At 37.2% G+C, this 24777-nt stretch overlaps 6 protein-coding genes across 10 annotated transcripts; 4 read left to right on the forward strand and 2 right to left on the reverse strand.

Annotated features, from left to right (window-relative positions):
* The first annotated feature begins 1430 nt into the window (after positions 1-1430).
* On the forward strand, positions 1431-6966 carry LOC133717080 (two-component response regulator-like APRR3). Of its 2 annotated transcripts, none has more exons than XM_062143714.1 (9): positions 1431-1774; positions 2439-2857; positions 3114-3275; positions 3397-3530; positions 3683-3841; positions 4726-4825; positions 4908-5361; positions 5436-6216; positions 6525-6966. In XM_062143714.1, the coding sequence occupies exons 2-9, from the start codon at positions 2479-2481 to the stop codon at positions 6630-6632; spliced, it is 2277 nt and encodes a 758-aa protein (XP_061999698.1). In that variant the 5' UTR covers positions 1431-1774; positions 2439-2478; the 3' UTR covers positions 6633-6966. The 2 variants fall into 2 exon arrangements, with proteins under 2 accessions (XP_061999698.1, XP_061999699.1); XM_062143715.1 differs by having other exon boundaries at positions 4923-5361.
* A 1149-nt stretch (positions 6967-8115) lies between these two features.
* Positions 8116-10458, reverse strand: LOC133715823 (elongator complex protein 6). The gene is made up of 5 exons (XM_062142486.1): positions 10158-10458; positions 9952-10024; positions 9509-9714; positions 9274-9420; positions 8116-8588 (listed from the first exon to the last, which is right to left on the reverse strand). Exons 1-5 carry the CDS (start codon positions 10371-10373, stop codon positions 8469-8471), a joined length of 762 nt encoding a protein of 253 aa, XP_061998470.1. The 5' UTR covers positions 10374-10458; the 3' UTR covers positions 8116-8468.
* Positions 10459-12370: 1912 nt separating this feature from the next.
* On the forward strand, positions 12371-16413 carry LOC133716024 (probable serine/threonine-protein kinase PBL7). The gene is made up of 5 exons (XM_062142756.1): positions 12371-12682; positions 13581-13765; positions 14372-14561; positions 14964-15355; positions 15792-16413. The coding sequence occupies exons 1-5, from the start codon at positions 12586-12588 to the stop codon at positions 16062-16064; spliced, it is 1137 nt and encodes a 378-aa protein (XP_061998740.1). The 5' UTR covers positions 12371-12585; the 3' UTR covers positions 16065-16413.
* Positions 16414-18226: 1813 nt separating this feature from the next.
* Positions 18227-19295, forward strand: LOC133713717 (glutathione transferase GST 23-like). Its single transcript, XM_062139751.1, has 2 exons — positions 18227-18675; positions 18765-19295. The coding sequence occupies exons 1-2, from the start codon at positions 18367-18369 to the stop codon at positions 19122-19124; spliced, it is 669 nt and encodes a 222-aa protein (XP_061995735.1). The 5' UTR covers positions 18227-18366; the 3' UTR covers positions 19125-19295.
* Positions 19296-21111: 1816 nt separating this feature from the next.
* On the forward strand, positions 21112-22834 carry LOC133713716 (glutathione transferase GST 23-like). 3 transcript variants are annotated; one of them, XM_062139749.1, is made up of 3 exons: positions 21112-21479; positions 21666-21987; positions 22215-22834. In XM_062139749.1, the coding sequence occupies exons 1-3, from the start codon at positions 21168-21170 to the stop codon at positions 22232-22234; spliced, it is 654 nt and encodes a 217-aa protein (XP_061995733.1). In that variant the 5' UTR covers positions 21112-21167; the 3' UTR covers positions 22235-22834. The 3 variants fall into 3 exon arrangements, with proteins under 3 accessions (XP_061995733.1, XP_061995734.1, XP_061995732.1); XM_062139750.1 differs by having other exon boundaries at positions 22156-22231; XM_062139748.1 differs by lacking the exon at positions 22215-22834 and having other exon boundaries at positions 21666-22146.
* Positions 22835-22941: 107 nt separating this feature from the next.
* LOC133713715 (uncharacterized) lies at positions 22942-24389 on the reverse strand. 2 transcript variants are annotated; one of them, XM_062139745.1, is made up of 3 exons: positions 23678-24389; positions 23375-23477; positions 22942-23148 (listed from the first exon to the last, which is right to left on the reverse strand). In XM_062139745.1, the coding sequence occupies exons 1-2, from the start codon at positions 24329-24331 to the stop codon at positions 23388-23390; spliced, it is 744 nt and encodes a 247-aa protein (XP_061995729.1). In that variant the 5' UTR covers positions 24332-24389; the 3' UTR covers positions 22942-23148; positions 23375-23387. The 2 variants fall into 2 exon arrangements, with proteins under 2 accessions (XP_061995729.1, XP_061995730.1); XM_062139746.1 differs by having other exon boundaries at positions 22942-23242.
* Positions 24390-24777: the final 388 nt, after the last annotated feature.

Consider the following 24777-nt stretch of genomic DNA (forward strand, 5'->3'; position numbering starts at 1 on the left):
CACTCAATAAGATAACCTACATCTGTATGCTACTCTCTATTTTTACTGATAACCTGAAGTTATGACTTACAACCTCTCTAACAAATGTAACTTGTAGGAAACCGAAATCTTGAACCGAATCCAAAAACTCATGAGCAACCATATCAGTTCTTTGTAGCTTCTTTCTAGATATGCTGTATGTGAATATGGTAAAGTTAGGCAAGAGCTTCCAAGATATCCGGGTTATGCTGCTTGATCGGTGTCAATTCGTAGCTCTGAGTCTCCTTCAATAACATCCACTCAAGTTGTAAGGTCATATTTACATTTTGAACTGCTAATGCACCTTTTCTGTGATCAAATAATACTCCACTTTCCAGAACTAACTTTTCAGTCTTCAGATTTGGTGGTAGACAGACCGATATATTTCAAGATTCTGAGCATGTCTTTTGCGCATGATTAGCATCTGTTCTGTGTTAACGTTTCGTTGTTTTACTTTTGACTGAACTTTTCTTTGTTTCCATATTTTCTGATACAAGATAGAGCTCTCACCAACTTATATAAAGCATGTGAGCTATTAAAAGATCACGACCTACGCAATTTGTATCTCCACAAGATCTTTGATTATGTCCATGACAGAAGATTTTGTCCCCAAAACGTATGCAATAAAATTTAAATTGCTTATAGAATGAATCAATGAACATCAGTATTGAGAGATAAAATCAACTAGTGAAACTTGAGCATCTCTAACAAATTCTAGGGAATGAATCAACGAACATGTACAACTCATATTATGTGAGGTAGAGCACATCCGACCGTTCAGCCTCAAATGGGGGTAATTCATGGATTAGCAATAAAGCTTCCCAAAGCGTAGCAAATTCTTATTTTTCCAATATCGGACAGTACTACTCAAGTCAAATTCTTATTGAGTAGCGTGGAGTACGTGTTGCCGCTAATTAAGCTTCACACTTGAGTAAATCTGCTTTAATACCATGAAAAATCTAGTCATCCAACATTCCAACTCAAAATCATTTGTCATTAGGTGAAGAGGTGCAAAGTCTAATAAACTCTTATGCAACGTCTTATTTTTATCACCGTAGGACAACACTTCAAGTTCCAACAAATGCTTTTACTTTGATGTCATAACATTTCATCTTAGTCCTTACGATTCCAAGCACGATTTTAGCACAGAAACATAAATAGGTTATAGGAACCATAAGAAATATCGATGATCATCACTTAAATTGAACGAACCATAGAATAAAACTGGACCACAAAATCAAAGCAATCCCATAGAATAAGATTGTGTTTTCTTTTGATCGGAAAGAAGAGGATAGTGATCGTCCCCAAAACAAGACTTGCCTAACTACTCATGGAAACTTGATGTCGACTCGTACCGGAAAATCACTCTCTCCCTCCCAGAGGGCATATCAGTCATTCTACAATCCTTCCCCCGCCAAAAATGGCCTCCCCTGACGTCAAACCAATAAGACGCCGTCCAAGGCTCCAAAAAGCTCCCCCAAAACCTTTTACTCTTCCCACAACTCGCCACGTGTCACGCCAAGAGGCCCCACGCTCAGTATCCCACGTGTCATCCGACGTGGCACGTCAGCACTCGGCCAGAGTATAATTACCTGAGAGCTTCTTCTATCTTCCAAGAAGCTGTAAAGGTAAATTTGAAGTATGAGAGAGAACACAAAAGGTTCTATCTTTTCAGTTCTTGTTCAATTTTCAATACTACAATGTTGAATTTGCAAATGTTTGGTTCCCAAGAAGTGAAAGAAGTTCAATTTTCTCAGTAAGTGTTCAGTTCATCATGCTATTTATTCCAATTTCTTACTGTTATTCTAGCTGTTGATCACTTGGGAGAAGAAACTGAATCTGTTTTAGTTTCTGGGAGTTGAAAAATGTAGAATTGGAGGGCCTTTACCTTTCAATTTTGCAGTGGTATTATGTTTGGATTATAGGCTTTTATGCAAGAAAAGTATTAGGAAAGAGAGTTTGAAATAAGTTTTCAATTTTGAGACCTCATACCAGATTCTAATGCATGGAATTAAATGGGGTTGTGTGTCTTAAGATTAGTAGCTTCGAGCACACGGAGCAGTTTTCGATGTGAGTCATTGAGTACATCATGTAGCTTATCTCAGTTTCTTACTTTTAGTTTAGGTGTTAATCACCAAAGAGAAATAGTGTTGGTATAGAAACTGAATAATTGAAGAAGAATTAGGGGCCTTATCTTTTGGATTTGATTTGATTTGATGATTCAATTGTATTTTGTCTTGGTAAGAAAGCATTAGGAAGATATCTGTGGTTATCGGTTACTATACTCTGGCTAGATAAATCATAGAAGTGCAAAGTACAGCTATTTTCCTTTTGAATTTGACTGTTTTTGTTTTGAGGCTCTTGGAACCATATACCATTTTCCAATGCAAGAAACTTTTTAACGACTTGTGTGTGTTAAGACTTGTATCTTGAAGACAACGGGATGTGCAATCTAGCGAAATGGGGAAAGTTCAGGTGAATATCAATGGTCCAGTAACCAATAAAGAGAGTGTGGATTTAAATTGCCATACTGAAGATGAGAACAAGGAGATTAGCGGTGCTGTTACAGGAGTCTTGGGAGAGGGCCAAGGGATCTTAAAGGAAGATGAAGTGCAGGTTACTGACAATCTGCAAGTCGTAAATGATGCACAAACAGAAGCAGTCCAGGTTCAGGTCCTCAGTCAGTCCGGCCAGCAGAGTTCGGAACAACAGCTTCAAGACCCTTCTCTTTACTGGGAAGGGTTCCTGCCTACCAAGTCTCTCAAGGTTTTGGTAGTGGAAGATGATGATTCAACTCGCCGTGTCATTTGTGCATTACTGCAGAAGTGTGGCTATGAAGGTTAGTAATGCAACATATAAAGATTTATGACATATAAGTTGAAGTATGATCTTTCCAGTCATTCTCAAATTGGCTGTTGTAACATATTTGTATGATCTGGTATTTGAAGTGCAGAATTTATAGTGTGATATGATTTAAGGTACCAAATCTCAGATGATTTTGAGTTTCATAATTTTTCCTTGATCGTAAATTTTTTTTCCCTACATGTAAGCCTTTCTGTTTCTGATAAAACTGATGATGAATCTGGTTTTTGCAGCAACAGCTGTAGCTAGTGGACTGCAAGCTTGGAATATTTTAAAAGATCATAGTATTCATGTCGATCTTGTTTTAACTGAGGTTGTCATGCCTGGTCCATCAGGCATTGACCTCCTAAGCAAGATGATGAGCCACAAAACTTGCAAGGATATTCCTGTGATTAGTGAGTATATTTCTCAAACATTTTTTGTCCATAAAACTGAGGATCCTATAACTGATTACCGATCGAATATTTAACAACTTAATTGGCACTATAGCTGCTAAACCTGGTGAGTTTTGTGCAGTGATGTCATCTAATGATTCTTTGAGTATGGTGTTTAAGTGTCTATCGAAGGGTGCAGTTGACTTTTTAGTGAAGCCTATTCGAAAGAACGAGCTTAAAAATCTTTGGCAGCATGCTTGGAGGAAATGCCGGAGCGTAAGTTGCTTTAGTTACTATGGTATAATATGTCGTGCAACTACCCACTTTATTATATAAGACCAACCCCCGCCCCCAAAAAGAAAAAGAAAAAGAAAATAAATGCAGACTTTTGATCTTCTGTTTGCATTCATCACTTATCTTTTCATCAGTCCAGTGGTAGTGCAAGTGAAAATGGTGTCCAGACTGAAAAAACTACGTCGACAAGTGATGAAGAGTCAGACAAGAACACTGGCAGTAATCATGAGGATGACAATGAAATCATTGGGGTTAATGCCAGGGATGAAAGTGACAAAGGAAGTGGCACTGAGGTATACATTCGTCCTTGTCTAGGTATTTTGTGTTGATGTTCTTTCATGTCTAATTTGGCATCTCTAATTCCATGTCCTTTCTAATTGGTGACTATCAGTCAGCTGATTCACAGTCACTAAATTCTTTTACTTCATCTGTATGATTCTAGCTTTTGAATTCTGTTTGTTGTACCAGTAAAGCCTATTCTATTTCTGCAGTTCAATCATGAGCTAGGAACATTGAATCTGATTTAAGTTGGACAGGCTAGATTGTTTGCAGAAACAAGTACTTAATGTAATTCTTGATGTAGTTGGGATGTGAAAATCACTTATAAGTTACATAACCATATGTATATTTACTACGTAGTATCTATTACCTAATAGAATATATAGGATTCAAGTAGATCCATCAGCTAAATTGGTAATTTGGTACACTCATACACCACTGACTACCCCTCCAGATGTTCAGATAATCTGTTGCACAATCAGGTAATTAGTAGAACTATTGGAATTAGATCACTGAGATTTTTTGTTTTAAAAAGTCCACTTGTTTAGTATTAGTTCACCAGTTCATGGTGTTGCATACCAGTTGCATAATTTGGAGCAATACATGCTGCTCATATACGAAAGGTTAAACCCAATGCCACTGTATTCCTTTTTGCTTTAACAAAGGTCAGGACTTCATATTCAATGCACGAATACAGTTAACAAAACTAAAAGATAAAAAGTAAAGAGATAAATAGTAGGTTATGTATCATTTGACAACTCTATTTAGATAATCAGTTTATTTTCAGATTTTGTTCCAGTTTCAGTACTAAAGCTGTATGTCAGATAATCTGTTAAAGTAAGAAACTTGGAGAGGTAATGATGAATTTCCTGATCATATCTCTGTTCTACTCTTTCAGATTACTCAGGTTATTATTCGTTCAAGTCCTGAAGCATTTGGAAATGACTTGGTTCCTGCAGTTACAACAAGGGAGTGTGAAGGGCAGAATGAAGAGCTTGGTAGGCATCTAAGTCTAATTATCTATATTTTTTTCCCTCTTTTTTTGTTTGTGGTAAAATGCTGTTAGTTTCCAAACTTTAGGTGCTGTTATCACAGGCACAGACTTGGGTCTGGGAGTTCCTAAAATTCCAAATCTGCAGCTTGAAGAACCAAAAGAGAAAGGCTTGATCAACATAGTTATCACTAATAAAGACAAACTTTCTAAAATGAAGTCACTGAAAGAGGATGATAAGCTAAAGAAAGGCCAAGTGGAGCTCAACAATGAAAAACCAAATGAGCACTTGGAAAACCAAGCAGTTGATCTGATCGGTGTCACCACTAACAGTACCACTGATCCTCAGATGCAAAGTGGTATGTTTAACATCCCGTGTAGTGTCTCCAAAGTTCCCGGCATAAGAGATAAGGACATCAATGACAGCAAAGAAATTGCTTCCCTTGAGCTCAGTTTAAAGACACAGACAGATGCTCGAGATACTGGGTTCAGTGTCCATGACCAAAATGCTTTGAGACATTTGGACCTTTCAGCCCCCTCAAGGTATGCAGCTACTCAGAAAGTGACTCACCAAATGAAATTTAAATCCGATATTGATTGTTTTGGGCGTTATGCAGGTACAATTTTCCTACAACTTCTAATCAGGCCAGAAGTGTGAAACTTGCTAGTCATTCTCCTCTAGATAGTAGCTTGGAGGAAGAAAAGGCCAAACTATTGCCTGTTTTTCTGTGTAACTTAACCAGCACTCCCCTTTATCATTCCAATGACTGCAGTAACAACAACTGCATGAACTCCGCTACAAATGATTTCCTTGCAGAACAAAAGGCAGTTGAGGACAAACCAGAGCTGAAATCAACAATCAAACATCTCCAGTCTTCCTCTGCCTTCCAACCACACCATGATAGCCTTTTATCTTTTTCCCACCAGCCTATAATTCAAGGGAAGGCTGATGCTGCATTTGGTAGCACTATATTGGCACAAGGAAGGGGCATGAATCAGCAGGTCCAGGTGGAGCACCATCATCTCCATTACCACCATCACCACCATGTGCACAGCATACCCCAGCACCAGCAGATACCCAATCATGATGAGTCGTCTGGAAAAAATATGGCAGTGGAAGATCCATGCTATGGGCCATCTGATGTGCTGGGTACACCGATAGAAAGGAATGTTGGTAATCACAGTTTGCATGGGAGTGAGTACTCTGGAAGTGACCATAGTAGTGATGAACAGAATATAAGTAGCTCTCCCATAGATTCTAGAGGAGAAAAAGAGGGAACCATCAGCCCAATTGAAGTTGGAAGCAAAAGTGGAGTTGATCAGAATCATGTATCAAAAAGAGAGGCTGCTTTGAATAGGTTCCGCCAGAAGAGGAAAGAGAGATGCTTCGACAAGAAGGTAATTCTAGATCTCTATCTGTCTTTTGATCCAGTTTTGACATAGTACTATAGTAATACGGACCAGCATCACTTGAGTTTGAGTATATTCAGAAACCATAAATCTGAAATAATCCCATCCTGAAGTTATCCATGCATATAATACTGGGACATCTTTGAATTACAATCTAGATTTGCTTAAGAAAACATTATTTACCATGCAACTTTCAGACAGAAGAAAGTTTACTTAAGTTGACCTAGGCAACATCACTGTGTCATCCATGGAATCAGCAGTGAGCTCAAAGTTTATTTATTTAATTCTCTCTTCAGGTCAGATACCAAAGCAGGAAGAAACTAGCAGATCAAAGACCACGTGTCCGTGGAAAGTTTGTTCAACAGGAGGTGCATGAAAACATAGGCAAGGACACCCATTGCTGAGCTTGACAGTGTGTGGAATCTTGTTCTTATAATGTTGCACTCAAGAATGGCACTTGCTACATATGGCAGTCAAAGGTTACAGAACTACTAAATAAAGACCAAGTTTATCATGTGATGATAATAAAAGCATGATTTATATTTCGTGCTTGTAGACTGAAAATGGCTACAATTTCTACTCTGCAGAAGGTGGTAATCTGCGAAAGGGTAGTCTTATCCAATAAACTTCATTTTCAGTGATCTGTAATAATAAAAAAATCTGGTATTTGTAACACTTGATGGTTTGAAGAACTATTTTGTTAATGGCAGCTTCTGTTCTTTGTTTACTTTTCGATGATTCCTGTTTTGACATATGTTCATTCATGTTGTACATGAATGGATCGACCTTATTCTTAGACTCATATATGTTTGTTCAGCCAATTGCACAGGAAAACCTCAAACAGAAGATGCTATGTATATAAGGGCAAAGGGGATCAGAAGGAGCTAACCTGTTTCTGATCCTGCTGTTTTTGCAGAGTTGACATGAAATGATGAAATCACATGCATCTTTTCTCCAAAGAAAGTTTTTCAACTTGGAAATTCATAGCTGCCATTTTAGGCTCTTCTTCACCAACACAGAAGGTAAAGTATACTAGTATATCATTGACACTGTCGTGATATATATGACCTTATGAACACTCAAAGAACAGCTGATTCTGTAGGCTGATTAGTTTGCGCTTCCAGCATGACTCAAATCACCAAATCTGCAAACAAACTAACACAGAAGATCGGCATCATATGTGTAAACAACAAAGGTGATCAAATGCTGATGCAAGAAATGCTACCACCTCTCTAAACTGCAAAAGCAATTCATATGGAGGCATATGAAAATATGAACTGTGAGGAAAGAAAACTGGAACTGATTATGAGAAGGACGACCAACCTTGCTAGCTTTCGTTTTCATTCCCACATGTCTTGGTGGCTTTCCTCTCATGCCTATATCACATGGTTGGGTGGCTCCCCAACCCTACCCCTAACCCTATTAATTTCAGCCTCACAAACAAACAAGAGAATGCACACTAAATAGTATATACCTACCATTAAAGCTATATTCCATGCGTTATATCCTGATTGTACTCAAGTCTGGAAATCTGAAATGTCAGCAAAACGATAAAGTAGACGTTCCCTTTTAGTATGACCGTAAATTGGATTGACACACCTCAAATTTGTATTGAGCTCGGCTCGTTTTTACATCGTTTGGGTTCTATTCCCAATCCCTTGCTTACGTATAATGTACAATTGGAATAAGCATAGGAAATCAAGCATGTAAGCAGCAGTTTGTTAAACCCTTACACAACATGATGTTTGTTTCCAAGCAACGGGAGTCGTATGGATTTTGTAACCCATATTCGATTTTGATGAGGGTTGCTGCCTTATCGGTACTACGAAGATGATCAAAACCATGATCAACGTGATGTTTAAGACTAGCGATCTCACATGAAGAGAGTGACAAATAAAATATAACATCTAATGACATTCACTACTCACAAAGTTTCTATCAGTTTACTTGGACATTCTTATCCGTAGGCACATTGTAGGGAGATGGAAGAGAGAACAAAGATGATGTCAGTTTCTAAATTAACTAGAATTACTCTGATTCTCTGAGTAATGTTGAATTTTGAGTGTGATTAGAAACCCTCTAAAATGAATTGGTAACAATAACATCCGCTGAGGTTGGATAAGGAAAATACAACATTATATCCCCAAGTAAGCTCATCAAACAAGCATGTGGTCTGGGGGTTTGGGAGCTCCGATAGATGCATCCACAATTTGAGAATCCTCACGTATTCATGGTCCTCATCAAGTCCTGCTTCCAGGATAGAAATACTCTACATTGTTTTCCTTGACCTTGAAATGGAAATTACACAGTTTGTTTCTTGATCTCTCCCCATCATCAATGCTCCTGTTCACAACTGTCAACTGCAACCAATAAGAACAATGAGGATTTTGTGAGACGAGCAATTTGGCAAAGTTATACCAAGGAACAAAGGATGGTAATACAGCCGACTCCTCAGAGGACACAACACAAGAAAAAGATCGGAAAACAACTATCATAGTTACGAAAATATCACTGAAATCTGAAATAACATAATTAAAGAACCTGAATCAGCAGGAGCACATACATATTTTCAAATACAAGCTGCAAATAATCCATTTCCTTAATCATCAAAGACTCAAAACATGAACCAGTAATCAATATCTAATGAAAAGGGAGACCATACAGAAATGATGTGAGCAAGCATAAACAACATACTATACAATCAGGGGTGAAACAAACAGGGTTACTTTCTACCACTCTATACAGGTGAAGAGATGCACCATGGCCAAAACACCATTACCAGTTTTATCTAGTAGTCTCAACATTTCCAAGATCTATCCATAGAAGAGTCTAATAGGATCAACACAGTTTTATCTAGTAGTCTCACAAATACCATTTTTTATCTAGAGAACTAACTACAAGATTACTAGAGTCAAGGAAACTAGAATCTTGATTTTCCTGTACTAGAAAAGCTATTGTAAACCTATATTAGAAAAGCTACTTAAAGAACCTCTAAGCAACAAAGTAAGCTAAATTGTGAAAGATAAAATGTGTTCTAGAAAGTACCTGTCCATGCACATCTGAGGCCAAACCAGTGGCCAAAGGTTCCACCTTTATCAGAATATCTGCCAGGTATTCCATCTGTAAAATCAGCGTAGGCCTCCCCATGCCTGAATAGATGTCCTCGTGATTAAGCATGACTAAGGAACATCCCTGTGACAAGAAAATGAGCATTACCTTAAACAGAACTGAACCGAGTAAAAGTATCGCAAACAAAGAACAGTTTCAATTGATTCCTTACAAATTCTGATATCAAAGTGTGGCAATAATGCAGAAAATCTAAGACAAGATTTGTAGATCCCTTAGCAGCCACCTCCATTAACGATACATCGTCTATCATAACAGTAACGCAGTTCTTGTTTTCTTGAGGCAAGGCACTTATAGTCTTCAGGATTTTCCCATACAAAGAAACCAGTCCACCATCACTGCCTTTCCCATTATCTCCATCTAAATCAATTACACAGCACTTCTTATCAAAAAAAAAAAAAAAAAAAACAATCACAGAAAACAACAAAATCCCCTGCTAACTCCAACACAGTTTCTACTTTGAGAACCAATATTAACAATTTGTCATCCATTAACTAACTTCAGCGATACGATTCGATCAATTTCAACACATCAAGCACTAAACAAAAACCTTATTGGTGTATAAAAAAGAAGACCTCTTATACCTGAATTTCTCACCTGGGCAAAAATCCCTAAGCATATCAAAGAAAATGAATTTATTATCGTTCCTATGCGCAACTAAATTGCAGCCCTGTTACAAAAACACACCCAATATCAAAACCCCAATTCAAATTCATAGAAACACAGAACACATTTTCTCTTATGAACAAGTAAATTCAACTATAAAGAATTGAACTTTGGGAGAGAGATTGAGTGGGGATTACGAGCTTTCGGAGGATTCGATCGTAGTGAGAGAAGGGTTGGGCGAAGGCGACGAAAACGACGACGTTGGAGGAGTGAAGAGGCTGAGAGAGAGAGCGCTTAAGCAGGTGGTGGAGGACGAAAGCAGCACTGGTCTCGACGCAGTCTTCGAGGAGGAGGACGCGGCCAGTGAGGTGTTGAAGCCCTAAAGCTTCGTCCAATAAGCTTCGGGTCTCCATCTTCTTCTTCGTTGAAGCAAAAAAGCACTGAGCTTTAGGGTTTAAGGACTGAGAATTTGGGATTTTGATTTCAACGGTTTTGGGTTTTTTTGGGGCTTTCTCAAATATAAACGGTTTGATATAAATGGTTTTTTTTTTTTTTTTCACCGCGCTCTTTTCCATTTCTTTTTCACACAAATTGTATTAATTTACCTTAAGACCTCGTTTGATTCATAGAAAGGAAAGTAATTTCTTTGTCTTTTCCATAAGAAGAAAATGATGAAATTGGGTGTGGCTATTTCCACCCTACTAAACACTTTGTTCACACTACAATCAATTTTTTTCTTTAAAATTCCAAACTTCCATGCGTGCACGTTCTGTGCAGTCACAAGCTAGTCAGGGACATTGCAGGCCCCTCAAACCTTGGACTCCCCCTCCTATTGGATGGTTGAAAATCAACCTTGATGGTGGCTTTCAGAAGAATACCAACAAGGGTGGTATTGGTTTCATTGTAAGGGATCATTTAGGAACTGTTGTGGGAGGTACGCCAGATGTGGTTGAGGCCATGGCAGGCCGTGCAGCAGTTCAATATGCAGTGGAGTACGGGTTGGCTCCTGTGAGTTTTGAAACCGACTGCCTTAAACTGGTTAACTCATTACATTCTTATGGTAATGATCTCTCTGGTTTTGGCACTATAGTTGGGGACATTGTGTTCCTCAAAGAATCTATTCCTTGTTCAACTTTTGTTCATTGTTATAGGGAGGCTAATTCAGTAGCCCATAGGCTAGCTAGTTTAGCTCTCAACTCAAATTTAGATCTTGTATGGTAGGGGCCTGTCCCTGTAGCTATCAGTAGCGTTGTAGCTACTCCATGTATGAACTAGTTCTCTTATCATATTTCAAATTGACGTCTTCCCCCTCAAAAAAGAAAAAAAAAAAAAATTGATTAAAATGAAAATTTATCCATTATGGTTTAGTGATACAACTGGAGGCCACAAATTTAAATTGTACAAATTATGTAAAGTCTGGAGGCTACATATTTAAATTTCACCGACATAAAGATGAGGAAGATCCTGATTCGACTGAAAGATATCAAGTGTTTAGTGTAATAATAAAAATCGAACAACTATCTCTTTTTTCACCAATAAACAAAAAGGTTAATTTAGACCCTAGAGGCCTAAGGTCACCCGATTTGACAAAGTTGCTCTTTCAAAGCATCGATTATAGCACTAAAGTCGACCATGCCGAAAAGGATGTTTGCTTCGCAAATCGTACAATTAAGAAGTAAATCAAGATGACCATTTCACAACATAATTACATATAATTGGTTTTGATGTCCATTTTTTTGGGTCAATGGTTTTGATGTCCATGACGCCATAATTAGCTGTCATTACTATTACTATTTCTAGCCGTCCAAATGAACTTGTGCATTTTCAATCAATGATCTCAGTTGAATTTAATTTCAAACACATTTTTTAACTGTTCATATTGGAGACATGTTGATGTTTCTCTTACCAAAATAATTTGACAAACATGCAATACGGGTGAGTATTATTAATTACGTGTTGATGTTTTCTCATCCAAGTAAAAATTAACATATATGCAACAGAGGTGATAACCATATTCATTAATCATATTTTTTATTTATTTTTGATTGATTCATTTCATAATTAATATATATGTGTTTTCGTTGACCATTTAATTTGAATTTAAATTATAAGTATGATGTGTAAAATGCACTAAAATTTGATGCATGGATGCACTTGGTACCAAAACCGTTATCGTAAAAATCATAATGTTTTGAACTAACTTTGAACTTTATTTCTTCTTAATTCCTATTTGTAATTATGTGGTGAGTAAAAGTCATGATGATATATTCAAATGAAGAAAAATTGTGGGCGAGTAAAAGTGACTTACTTGAGTGAGTCAAAGTGAAAACAAGATATGGGACATTTGGAGACTCTATGATGTCATACAATACTCCAACACACAAGGAACACCCTTGCAAAAAAATGGGTCCAACAATGAAAAGATTATATGGTAGGAATGAATAGAGTCATAGGCTCTGTCTGAGTTTCAGGCAAATAAAAAGAGTCTCTGCCTGATTTTCAGGCCAAAAAAAACAATTCAAAAGAGACTCTGCCTCTAAATTTAACCATTTTTGCTTCTGTCTTAATTTAAGCACATCTGTCTTCTCCAAGTAGTATTGAGGTTAAGAGACAGAAACAAAAGCCATGAGTTGGTTCTTGTGTTCTGGAAAAGCAAGCACAAATGCAAAGAAGAAGAAGAAGCAGAGTCATAAGCCAGCAGATCAGATCTCATCACTTTCAGGTATCTCCTTCCACATTGCTGAAAATTTTTCATCAAAACACTATTGGATTCTCAATATGTTTGAGAAGACTTGACCTTTATGACCAGTTTTATGCATTGCCTTGATTTAGTTCAGAATCTCAGATTAATGTAAAAATGCCATCTTTGTAATTTGCTTGAATCTATAGTTTTCTGGGTTTGTGATTTCGTTAATTTGATTCATGCTTGTGTTGTCACCCATATTAATTGGGTTGATGGAGATTTGTTCACAAGTGGTTTTGGCATTCTGAGTTGTTGTGATTAAGATATGCTTGGGTTATAGTTCTTGAGTGATGTGAGTTTCACCATCAAGTTTCGTTCTTTGTTTCATACAGTTTCTACTGTTAGAGACCCATTTGTCCAATACAATGATTTCAATATTTGAGTGACAGACATTGAAGGAAAAAGTGATGAGCACGATGAAATATTATGATAACTTAACTCGATTGTTCCCAGTTTCCTTTCTTTGAAATCAACCGATTTTGCAAAACATTTTTGACGACAGGATTAGGGAGAAATTAATTCTTTTATGGCCATATGGATATCAATTTAATATACTTCTTCATCAAGTTTGAAAGGCATGCATTGCTGTAGGGAAAGTCGATTTCCTCCTCATAGTTAAGACATTGTCTGTGGTCTATTGATGTTCTGAGTTGAATGTCATGGTGGAAGCATTGTGGGTACTGTCTGTCTACAGAGATGAGTTGTTTTGTGTTGTATCATTGGAAAAATCCAAGCCTGAACTCTTGTCCTTGTGCTCTTTTAAAAATCTTAATGATGGTAGTAGGATTTCTTTGTATAATATCTATATTTCTTTTGGATTTTACTGCTCAGTGAACTGTTTGTATTGGTGCCTTTTCTCATTTTTTGTTTCATTTAGATCAAGTGAAGGCAAATTCAGCATTAAAGGAAGGGTCTAAAAGTAGCGGCTCTGATCACATTGCAGCACATACATTTACATTTCGCGAATTGGCAGCTGCAACAAAGAATTTTAGAGCAGATTGTTTTGTGGGTGAAGGAGGTTTTGGTCAAGTATATAGAGGGCACCTGGAGAGTTCTAATCAGGTTCTTCCGAAATTTTACCATTTCATCTGAATGAAAATTACAGTTTTTATGACTTGTTTCCTGCGTTCATTAGGTGGTTCAAGTGTTTAACAACCTCACCTTAAGATTTCTTTTTTCTCATTTTATGTTAGTGTTAGAAATTAGAGTTCTAAAGAGTTTGGGGCTCACTTTAAACATTTATAAATATATGTTCGGTATATGTTTTTTTTTACTACCATATTAAGTTTGTTCTTACACTCTGAGAAAGTAGACTGGAGCAAAAGTTGACCAAAATCTAAAATTATTATTCTCTGGTGAAAAGTCATCACCTCATGTAAAACTGGAAATATGCAAGTATAGTTGGCAAACTAATCTGCTGATGGTCTCCAATATTTGAAGGTCCATGTTGCTTCAATCAGTGCAGATATCATGGGCATACTTTTATTCGAGTGTTAATCATTATTTAGTGCAATATGTTGGTGGGATGGTTTGTTATCATATTGCTGCTATCTATTGTGATTGAAACTTTATTCTTTTTTTTTTTCTGTTTGTTTTTGTTTGATTTATTTGACTTTACATGCTAGGCTTGTGTTAAGACCTGAACCTTGATCCTGTCTGTGTACGTAGGAAGTGGCTATCAAGAAACTTGATTCTAATGGACTTCAAGGGAACAGAGAATTCCTTGTCGAAGTATTAATGCTAAGCCTACTTCACCACCCGAATCTTGTCAACTTAATAGGCTACTGTGCTGATGGGGATCAGAGGCTTTTAGTATACGAGTACATGCCATTGGGATCCTTAGAAGACCATTTACATGGTATATACAGCTGTAACAGCATTATCTGCATTTTTTGCCAAAACTTCATATTTATAAAGTCTTGAGGTATTGTTCTTATTTTTACTCGGTGATAATTAACTTACGCATAGTAGAAGTGGGTCTTGCAATAGAAAACATACCATGCTATAGAACTCAGCAAGATGTGACGTTTGTAGAATTATTTAATTCACTGTATGAAGATATGGGAAACATAGTGTATAAAGAATGGGGAAATGTTCCAGAACCAGCACTTTGCTAAGGTGTAGGTATCTTGCAAGCTAGCTTAGTAACTGTGGTGGCACGTGCGTCAGGGACTCGGAGTTATTGCTTTAAAACCAATGTTTTGTCTATCTTCTATGTAAATATGTGTGCCTTTTTATCTCACATGCTGCTATATGGCAGATCTACCACCAGATAAAAAACAACTCGACTGGAATACCCGAATGAAAATAGCTGCTGGTGCTGCCAAGGGCTTGGAGTATTTGCACGACAAAGCTAACCCTCCTGTTATTTATCGTGATCTTAAGTGCTCAAACATTCTACTTGATGAAGGTTACCATCCCAAGCTATCTGATTTTGGCTTGGCAAAGTTAGGTCCTGTAGGAGATAATACTCATGTTTCCACTAGGGTAATGGGAACCTATGGATATTGTGCCCCTGAGTATGCAATGACTGGTCAGCTCACATTGAAATCAGATGTATATAGCTTCGGGGTTGTTCTTTTGGAAATTATCACTGGAAGAAAGGCAATTGACAATTCAAGGGCTGCTGGGGAACACAATTTGGTTGCATGGGTAAGAAAATAACGCCTTCTACTCTTCACATATTTTTCTCTCAGAATCATCTCATCAGGAGTAAATTATATATATATATATATATATATATATATATATATATATATATATATATATATATATATATATTGTTTGAATGCAACAGTCGATATTGATGAATTCTGTTACCTTTAGTAAATAGGAGCCCTTTCTAAGTAGGTGTATCGTTTCTTTTTCAGTTGCTATTTGATTCGAATCATAAGTAACTTTTCTAGAAGGTGTGATGTGTAATTTCTCTACTGAGCTAGAAACTTAAGAATGTCTTCTTAAAGTTAATACTAACAGAGTAGCAGATATACATTTTATGAGTGAAAGCAACATTAGGATGAACAGTTGTTTTTTTAATTTTAGATAAATAACAATCTTGTGACTTCTGCTGATGAACTCTTCTTTGCAGGCCCGACCCTTATTTAGAGACCGTAGGAAATTTTCACAGATTGCTGATCCATTGCTCCAAGGACAATATCCGATGAGGGGAATGTATCAAGCTCTTGCGGTTGCTGCAATGTGTGTCCAAGAACAGCCTAATATGCGACCTGTCATAGCGGATGTAGTCACAGCCCTTAATTATCTTGCTTCCCAAAAGTATGACCCTCAAGTGCTTCGAGTCCAGAACTCTCGCACAGGCTCGTCAGCCTCGTCTACTCCTAGATCAAGAAGGGAATTCTGAAGTTCATGAGGGAAGATTTATTTAATACAGTTGCATCATTGGATGATCACGATTGTTGTCACCAGTCTAGCTGTGGCACTTTAGGATGTTTTCACATAATGGGTTTTAGTTGTGATTCAGCAAGCAATAGTTCGGAGCTTAGTGGTATGCATTGTTGCCAATAGTGCCTGTTTATCGAATTTTGCTCACTCCGGTAGCAGGTGCAGTGGTCTCCCGGTTTTCCCCTTTCCTCCTTCTATTGTTTCTATAAGATTCTTTTCTGTACAATTGAGCATGGGGTGTTTTGTATCTATATAGAAACTGTTATTCCATTGAATCATAGAAATAATTATTTACAGGAATTTTACCATTTTGGTGAGTGCACAGAAGCATTTTATATGAGCAGTGCTTGTTTATTCACCAAGTTTGAAGCTTTCAGTTTCTTTTTTTTTGGTTCAAAACTTATCAAAAGCTCGAGTTGCAAAGTTCGAATTAGCTGCATTCATTCATTCTTGGATCACAGTCCCTGCCACTGCAGATCAATGTCTTCTTGCTGTAGATGTTACCCTCATTAGATCATATTTGAAAAGTACCAAAGCCATTTGAATCTGTTCAATAAAGCAAATTTGCAAAGACAGTTTTCATATGCTTCTTCTTTTCGTCTTCAACTTGAGCTTTTTGTCTCGTGCTTTTTGAACAAAGCTTCTGTTAGTACTTCTAGTCCGGGCAATTGTTTTACTATCGAATATTAGCAATTTCACTTTGAAATCAAGCCAAAGGTGCAGTATCTATATTCTCAATATACACTATCTAATACTGGCAATTTCACATTGCAATCAGTAGGTCTGATATTAATATGAATACCCATCCAGAACTAGCAACATCAGATATTTTGATAAAGAAAAAATTTGATAAAAAAATATAAAAACCAAAACAAAAATCGAGACTTACGAAACCTAAAAAATCTACCCACCCATCATGGGTAGGGAGGCCCCTATAACCCCAGGGGCTCGGGCTCCAGCTTTAGAGTATGGAGAATCTCATTTGGTATTTGTTACCCACGATGACTAAAGTGAGGTGGCATGATCTGAATAAACTGATTTGCTAGTTGCTACCTACCCATACCGAGTAGGGCGACCTTAACCTTCACGCAATTGGTTATAAACATTTGCAGAATTTACTTTTTTTTCCGATGCGGGATATAACTGTTATTATCCTTTTAAGAGTAGGACATATAGGTATGAACCCTAAATCTTCTACGTGAATCCACATAAGCTCAATTACAGTCGGCCGAGAAGGGTCATTTAATTTTGAAACTAAGCAATGATTGGTTGATATATTTAGTACAAGAAGCCTATTATGTAATGGAGAGAGTCTTGCGTACATCAGCCGTACCACGTGGCGGTGCGGCTGACCAATCAATGCCTAGCAGATGGATATTTTAGGTATTTTATTTTTAAAAAGAAAGGATAGTTTCAGAATAAAAATAAAAATTTCAGAGTTTTGATTGGTCAGACGTACTACGTGTGGTACGTCTAACGTACGCAAGAATTTCTTTTATGTAATGTTTGACCCTTCTGACATCAAAGAAAAGAAAATTGTTTTAAAGGTGAATGGCCATTCACCTCCCCAGTTTGGACGGAACTCCCAGTATCTTTTAATTTTTTAATATATCTTATTCATTGATTAATTAATCAATGATTGTTTTTTTTTTTTACTTTAATTGGGAGAAATTGAATTCAATAAAAAAAGAATTATGGTCTACGATTTCTGTTGTTTTTGTGTCAAAGATTTTTGATTTGGGTTGTTTCTACTATAATTTTCTGATTTTATTGAGCAACAAAGGATTAGTATCGCTGTTCTTTTGTAATGAAAGTTCTAGTTCATGTGGTGCATAGCATATGAATAACAATACAATAAATAAAAGGGGCATTTCATTTTAGGTATTGATTACGAGAGCTTCAATCAAGGGTCTAGTTCATCAAGTGTATTTGTTTAGAGCTTGTGGCATATTCAGTAATTTTTGACAAAAACATGTTTTATTTTCTATGTCAGTTAATGAAAATTCATTTCTGTAATCAACTTAATCAACAAATTTGGGTGTATATTAAAAAAAAAATAATGGATGGGTTTAATCTAATAGGTGTAATTAAATTTGGGTGTAAAATGAAATGCCCCTAATACTTGGTCAAACAAGACGATACATAACAATTAGTATTTTCCACACCTAATCTTATCTACTGAATAATGATTGCTTGGAGCCCAAGCAGATCAGAATTACATATATAGATTGTCAGGCAATATGAGCAGAAGCTAAAAGAATATGGAGGAAGTGAAGGTAATAGGATTCTGGTCAAGTCCATATGTTTACAGAGTTACATGGGCTCTGAATCTCAAGGGAGTCGAATATGAATATCAAGAAGAGGACATATTCAACAAGAGTGATTTGCTTCTTCAGTACAACCCAGTGCACAAGAGGGTTCCGGTGTTTGTTCATGGTGGAAAGAGGATTGCAGAATCAACTGTTATTCTGGAGTACATTGAAGAGGCCTGGCCGCAGAACCCTCTGCTTCCAACAGACCCTCATGCGAGGGCCATGGCTCGATTTTGGACAAAGTTTGGAGATGACAAGGTAATCATATCTGCCTTTTCTCCTAGAGAGTTTCTCCTACCCATATAAAATGTTGATCCTTAACTGACTGGTTATTTTGTATAATTTAGAAGCCGGACTTTTTAGGATTCTTTCAAACAGCTGGAGAAGAGCAAATAAAAGCAGCAAAACAAGCCCAGGAGTGTCTGAAGATCTTAGAAGAGCATGGCCTTGAAGATAAGAAGTTCTTTGATGGTGACAAGATAGGAATGACAGACTTATCCTTAGGATGGCTAGCATTCTGGCTTGAGGCCATGGAAGGAGCAGCTGGTGTACAAGTTCTGGAAGTCAATAGCTTCCCTCGCTTGCACGCATGGATTAGAAATTTCAAGGAAGTTCCTGTGATTAAAGAAAATCATCCTGATCAAACTCGGTTGTTAGCCTATTTCAAATGGCTAAGGGAGATGTATACCAAGCCAGCGACTACCTGATATCCTACTCTTAATTCCAAACAACAGCACATGTACCAGATATGAATAAAGGTTGAAACGTACAGAACCAATACACAAGGAATGATATCAGTGAATAGTTTCAATCACATCAAGTACAGTTAGTGACTGAATAAGAGAAGCTTTCTAATGCATATGTGTGTTTTGCTTGTCCACTGGCTCATGTAACTTTTTACATGGAATTGAATCCAAGCCTCCACTCCATTTTAACTAAGACAAATATTTTGGTAAAAAAACCAGAGCTATGAAGACAACAATCTGTAATGCAAGAACACTGTACCTGTACAACCTCCAATGTGTTTCTACCCTGTCTTTAAACACAGAATAAGACCGATTATAGAATTTACAACACAACATAATTAAAATGTTGCCGGTTTATGAAGAATTTAATTCAGCAACACCGAAGCCTGTTTATATGGCCTAGATCTTTCATTTATAGCCTTATTGAGATTGCAATTTTCCAAGCAATGTTGAATATATACTTTGAAAGTTCTATTTCTATTCTGTCCTTTACTTAAACCATAATCATCTAACCATCTAATTCTGATCACATTCACTTTACTCACATAGTGCAATGCGCGCGGTCTGGTCTAAGGCAAATGGGGTTCCGTTCAGTTTGCTTCTTAACTGAGCTAAAGTTATGTTTCATCGACTGATCATCTGATCAATTATCAAGCTCTGTTCTTAAAAGAAGTCTGCATCTCTTATGCTAGCATATATAACAATTATCATTGATATTTGGTTGAATATATGATCAAAATTTACCTTGCCTTCGTAAGGGTCATCCCAAAAGCAAGGGATTCTGTGGCACACTCCTCAATGTATACACCGGAATCTCTGTTCCTCTTGTTTAGGGACTAGTGACTTCTTAATATCTTTTGTTTGATGATCCACATTCTTCTCTTTCTTTGGCCAGTCCTTTCCTTATCATTGTTTGATGTTTTAAGATTCAAATTCAATAAATTTTTGCCAACAGTTCATTGCTTTATGCATATTTATGTGCAAAGGCTTTCTATCTGATGCAAAGAATTCCTGTACAATCTTCCCTCCTCTTTTCGCATGTTATCATCCCAATCTATGTCTCCAGGTATAATGTGAGCCTTTGTAACTCTGTATACAACTATACAATATACATACACTGCCATTTAACGTTCCCCTGTTTATCTATTTAAAACTTCTCCTTGCCTTAAGTTTCCAAAGCTTATTTCGAATAACCACTTTCAATTGGTTCGGTTCTGTATATAGAATTGGTTTTTGAACAAAGATAGTAGCTTAAATTTATGTGGTTTGAAAACTCGCATTGCTGTCACATTTGGTGGAGCATACTAGAAGAATTATATGATCATTTCTAAAGCTCTGTATTTAGTAAGAATGCTCCTTGAACGAGCACCGGAATCTTCTTATTAACCAGGTTATACTTCAAAACAAGACTAATTAATCTTGTAAACAAGGTTCTCCTCCACATATTCAGTACTTAACACCTAGTCTTAAGAGCCCATATGACTTGTAACGAAAGGGACTGGGACCAGTTCCTTGCAGCTTCACTTCTTCCATTACATTACTGTAAACAATTAAGTGTTTTCTTTCTGCCCTCAACATAACGATTGGCTTCGTTCTGCTTTTTTTAATTTGTAGTCAAAGGCTCTGGTCGACTTTAAGACGAATAATCATCTAGCTAGACAGCTAGTACATCTTGCTTGACAAGTTTTTTGTTTTTGTTGGAAAAACATGATCTTCAAATATAGCTGGCGCGCAAAACGATATGTTATCTCTAAGAAGACTAAGATGTATACCAACTACATATAAAAAGTAAAGTCAACAATAGTAAACAAAGGATAAATTGGCCTCTAATCCTTGCTTAATTACCTTGTACATTGAAGCCCAAGATAACCAATTTGAATGTGAGGCATATATATATATATATACACACACACACACACACACACACACACACATATATATATGTGTGTGTGTGTGTGTGTGTGTGTAGAAACCAGTCTAGGATCAGAACAGAACCCAGCAAAAATGGCACAAGTTACATTGTTAGGAGCTTGGCCTAGTCCATTTGTTTACAGGGTTATCTGGGCACTTAAACTCAAAGGTGTAGACTATGAGTATGTAGAAGAGGATATCTTATACAACAAGAGTGAACGGCTTCTAAAATACAACCCAGTTCATAAGATGGTTCCGGTTCTTGTTCATGCCGGAAAACCAATCGCAGAGTCCGCTGTCATTCTTGAGTACATCGAAGAGACGTGGCCGCAGAACCCCTTGCTTCCTAAAGACCCTCATGGACGAGCTTTGGCCCGGTTCTGGACAAAGTTCGGAGAGGACAAGGTAATTAATGAACACTCAACTATTTTTACTACGTCATATTGTCAAATGAGTCATTTGTCACATGCATGCATGTTTGTAAGTTTGTTTATAGAACTAGTTGACAATTGACGATCTATCAACATAACACAAAATGAAAGATCAAATTTTAGCCAACTCAAACTAATTTAGATGTTTTGTGTGACATAGAACCCAGCCCTGTTTGGATTTTTGAGGACTGAGGGAGAACAACAAGTGAAAGCAACAAAAGAAGGGCAGGAGCAGCTGAGAATCTTGGAAGAGCAGGGCCTCAGAGACAAGAAGTTTTTCGGTGGAGACGAGATTGGAATGGCTGATTTAGAATTCGGGTGGCTAGCTTTGTGGCTGGAAGTCTGGAGCGAAATAACTGGGGTTACACTGATTGAAGCCGAAAGCTTCCCTCGCTTACACGCATGGATACAAAGGTTCAAGGAGTTTCCCACAATCAAAGAGACCCTTCCGGATCGCAGTGCAATGCTGACCCATTACAAAGGTTACAAAGGTCTACGGACAACTTATATTGCTTTAGCAAAATCTTAAACACTAATATTAGCTATTAGTTGATGTACGGTTGTTTCTGTAATTTTCTTATCCAAATAACTCCAGCAAATGAAATCTCGCAGCTTGAATAAACATATATTTTCATTGACTTATGGCATAGATATATGTTTCCATGTATGAAACTGAGTACGTAAATTCCATCAAATTTTCAAGCGGCAGTTCAAGCGGGAGGGCGTTAAGGGATGGTGGTGCTGCAGCCGGTGGTGGCACGGCTTGGGAGCTTCTCGCCTGCGCGTGGCGTCATGGCCTCTGTGATGAAAACCTTGGGTTTTGGCCGGTTGATAATGTGGTCTGGGCTTTGCCCCTTGGCCTACTTTACTTTTACTTTTCTGTTTTGTCTAATTATTATTTACTTTTAGTAAGAAGTGGCTTTATGCCAGCAATAAGTCCCAACCTTTTTTGGGTAGGGCGACGTGGGCTTGGTCCCGGTATGCACACTCTGTGTGCCTTGTCTGGCCTAGCGAGGCGGCGAGCTATTTGTTTGATCAAATGGACGCAACCTCCTAGTGGCAGGATGAAATTGAGTGTCGCCGGATTTATTTCCGTGCGGCAACATAGTGGGAAAGGTGTGTTATTTGTAATGATGCTTCTTCGTGATAGAGTTATCTTTCCGGTATGTCACCGCTATGTCAAAGCAATTGGAGTAGCCATTCGTGCACTCTTTGCTATTTGGTGCTTGTTAGAATACATAGATTTTATAGAGAGTCTTTGTATTATTTCAGGATGTTCTCTTTACGCTTATTATAATCTGGGGTTCAGGCTCTATGTCCCCCCCCTTGTATTCTGCAATTTCATTAATCAAGGCTTGAGGGCAGCCGCACCAGCCTTTTTCAAAAAAAAAAAATATATGATATACACACTAAAAAATAATAGTTAATGTTTAAGATTACAAAACCAAATACTTAATATAATAAAGCACCAAACAGCAAGTCCAATGGTACTATAAAATAAACACACTGAAAAATAATAGTTAATGTTTAACATTACAAAGCCAAAGACTTAATATAATAAAGCACCAAACAACAAGTCCAAACAGCTTGAGAAACAGAGCAACTGCGTCCAACGTCAGGTAACTTTTGATTATCTTCATGGCCTAATTGACAAGATGTTAAGAAACGGATGATTAGCCACGTCCATGTATATAAGTGAATAGGAACACTGTAGCATGTTTCTCGGTTTCCAGATTTCTACAAATTAACAACAACATTATAAATCTAACATCCAGAAGTAAACCCCCAAATGTTTTGGAAACTAAAAAGAGTTTTCTACATGATGGTAGCACGTTGATGCAGCTAAGTTAAACTACAATAACTTATCACCTGTAGTTCTTAATCATGCAGATTCATCCTTCATCAGCTCTTCCAGAAATAACTCGTTCAGGACGGTCTTTTTCTCCACACAAGATTTGAGCAGTGAACGAGTCTACATTTAAACAAAACAGAAAATCAGCATCCATCATAATTAGTTCCAGCACCAAAATAATAGTATAATACCTGCTAAAAGAAACGGAAAACAAGCCTGCCAATATATATATATATTCTGCTAAATTTTTTGAGAATAGAACAAAAAATATAAATACAGTTTCTCAAAATAAGAATAAAGCAATAAAAAAGGGCACAAACCATTTCCGAGGTGAGGGTCAATTCCTTTTTCTTCAGCTCACCCCAGTTAAATCCCATACCCTTAACCAAGTCGAAGGTATCAAGATAATCACTCGCGGGCTTCATCTTCATGTCATCAAAAATGAGGAATCTTAAGCTACCTCTTGCAACAATCCCTCTATCATCCCTATTACCATGATCATAGGGAACCTCCTTGTCCATAGGGTTTCTGCAAGTCCCGCAAAGCGTTGCCGGATCCGTTGTGACGTAGTAAGGAATAAGCCGAATCTCAAAAGTACAGTTCCGACATAGAAACAATGGGATGTCCTTGAAATCATCTCCAGGAATCCCGTTCAACAAAGTGAGGACTCTGTTGTGCCATCCCTCACGTGTTGGTTTCAATTCAAAAAACTCACAGTTATTGAATCCAGGTTGAATTATATCACCTTCGAGACTAGCTAAGCTTTTACAAATTTGAGGCATTGCACCTACCTCTAACTTAGAGAGAGAACTAATTGGAAAACCCAAAAAGCCAAATAAGATATCGACCAAGTTGGCTCTTGCCTCCGCCAAAACAATCTTGCGTTTCTTGATGTCATAGAGGAAGTGGAGTTTCAAATTGGTTTGATCGGTTTTTTCAAGTTGGGGTTCTGACGATTTGGAGGAGGAAGACATGATAGAACAGACAAATGGCCGTGGAGTCGTATAGATAATACTAAACGGGAGGGACACAGAGATGGAAAATGCGGATTCTTTTATAGAGATAGGGAGTAATGGAGTTTTTTTTTTTTTTTTTCTTGATGATTATGGTTTTGGGGAGCAAATAAGAAAAGTGGCAAAGGACACGTAGGAGAGGAATCCTAGAGCGGTGGGAGATTATAACCACTACTTAATATATATATACTTTTTGCTTTAATAGGTACTAGCCTCTTGGCATGCACTCCGTGCTTGCTAATTTGATTTTATAAAACAAATTTAAAAATTAAAAATTTTAAGAAAATTAAACAAAAAGAAAAAAATATTGAAGGCAACAAAATACTACTGAAGGTTACAAAAGTGAGTTTTTTCCCCTTATTTTTTCTTTGTAATTTCTTGAAAAGAAAATACTGATTTTGTTTATT

This window comes from Rosa rugosa, chromosome 6 (genome assembly GCF_958449725.1).
Source record: "Rosa rugosa chromosome 6, drRosRugo1.1, whole genome shotgun sequence".
NCBI classification, from domain to species: Eukaryota; Viridiplantae; Streptophyta; class Magnoliopsida; order Rosales; family Rosaceae; genus Rosa; species Rosa rugosa.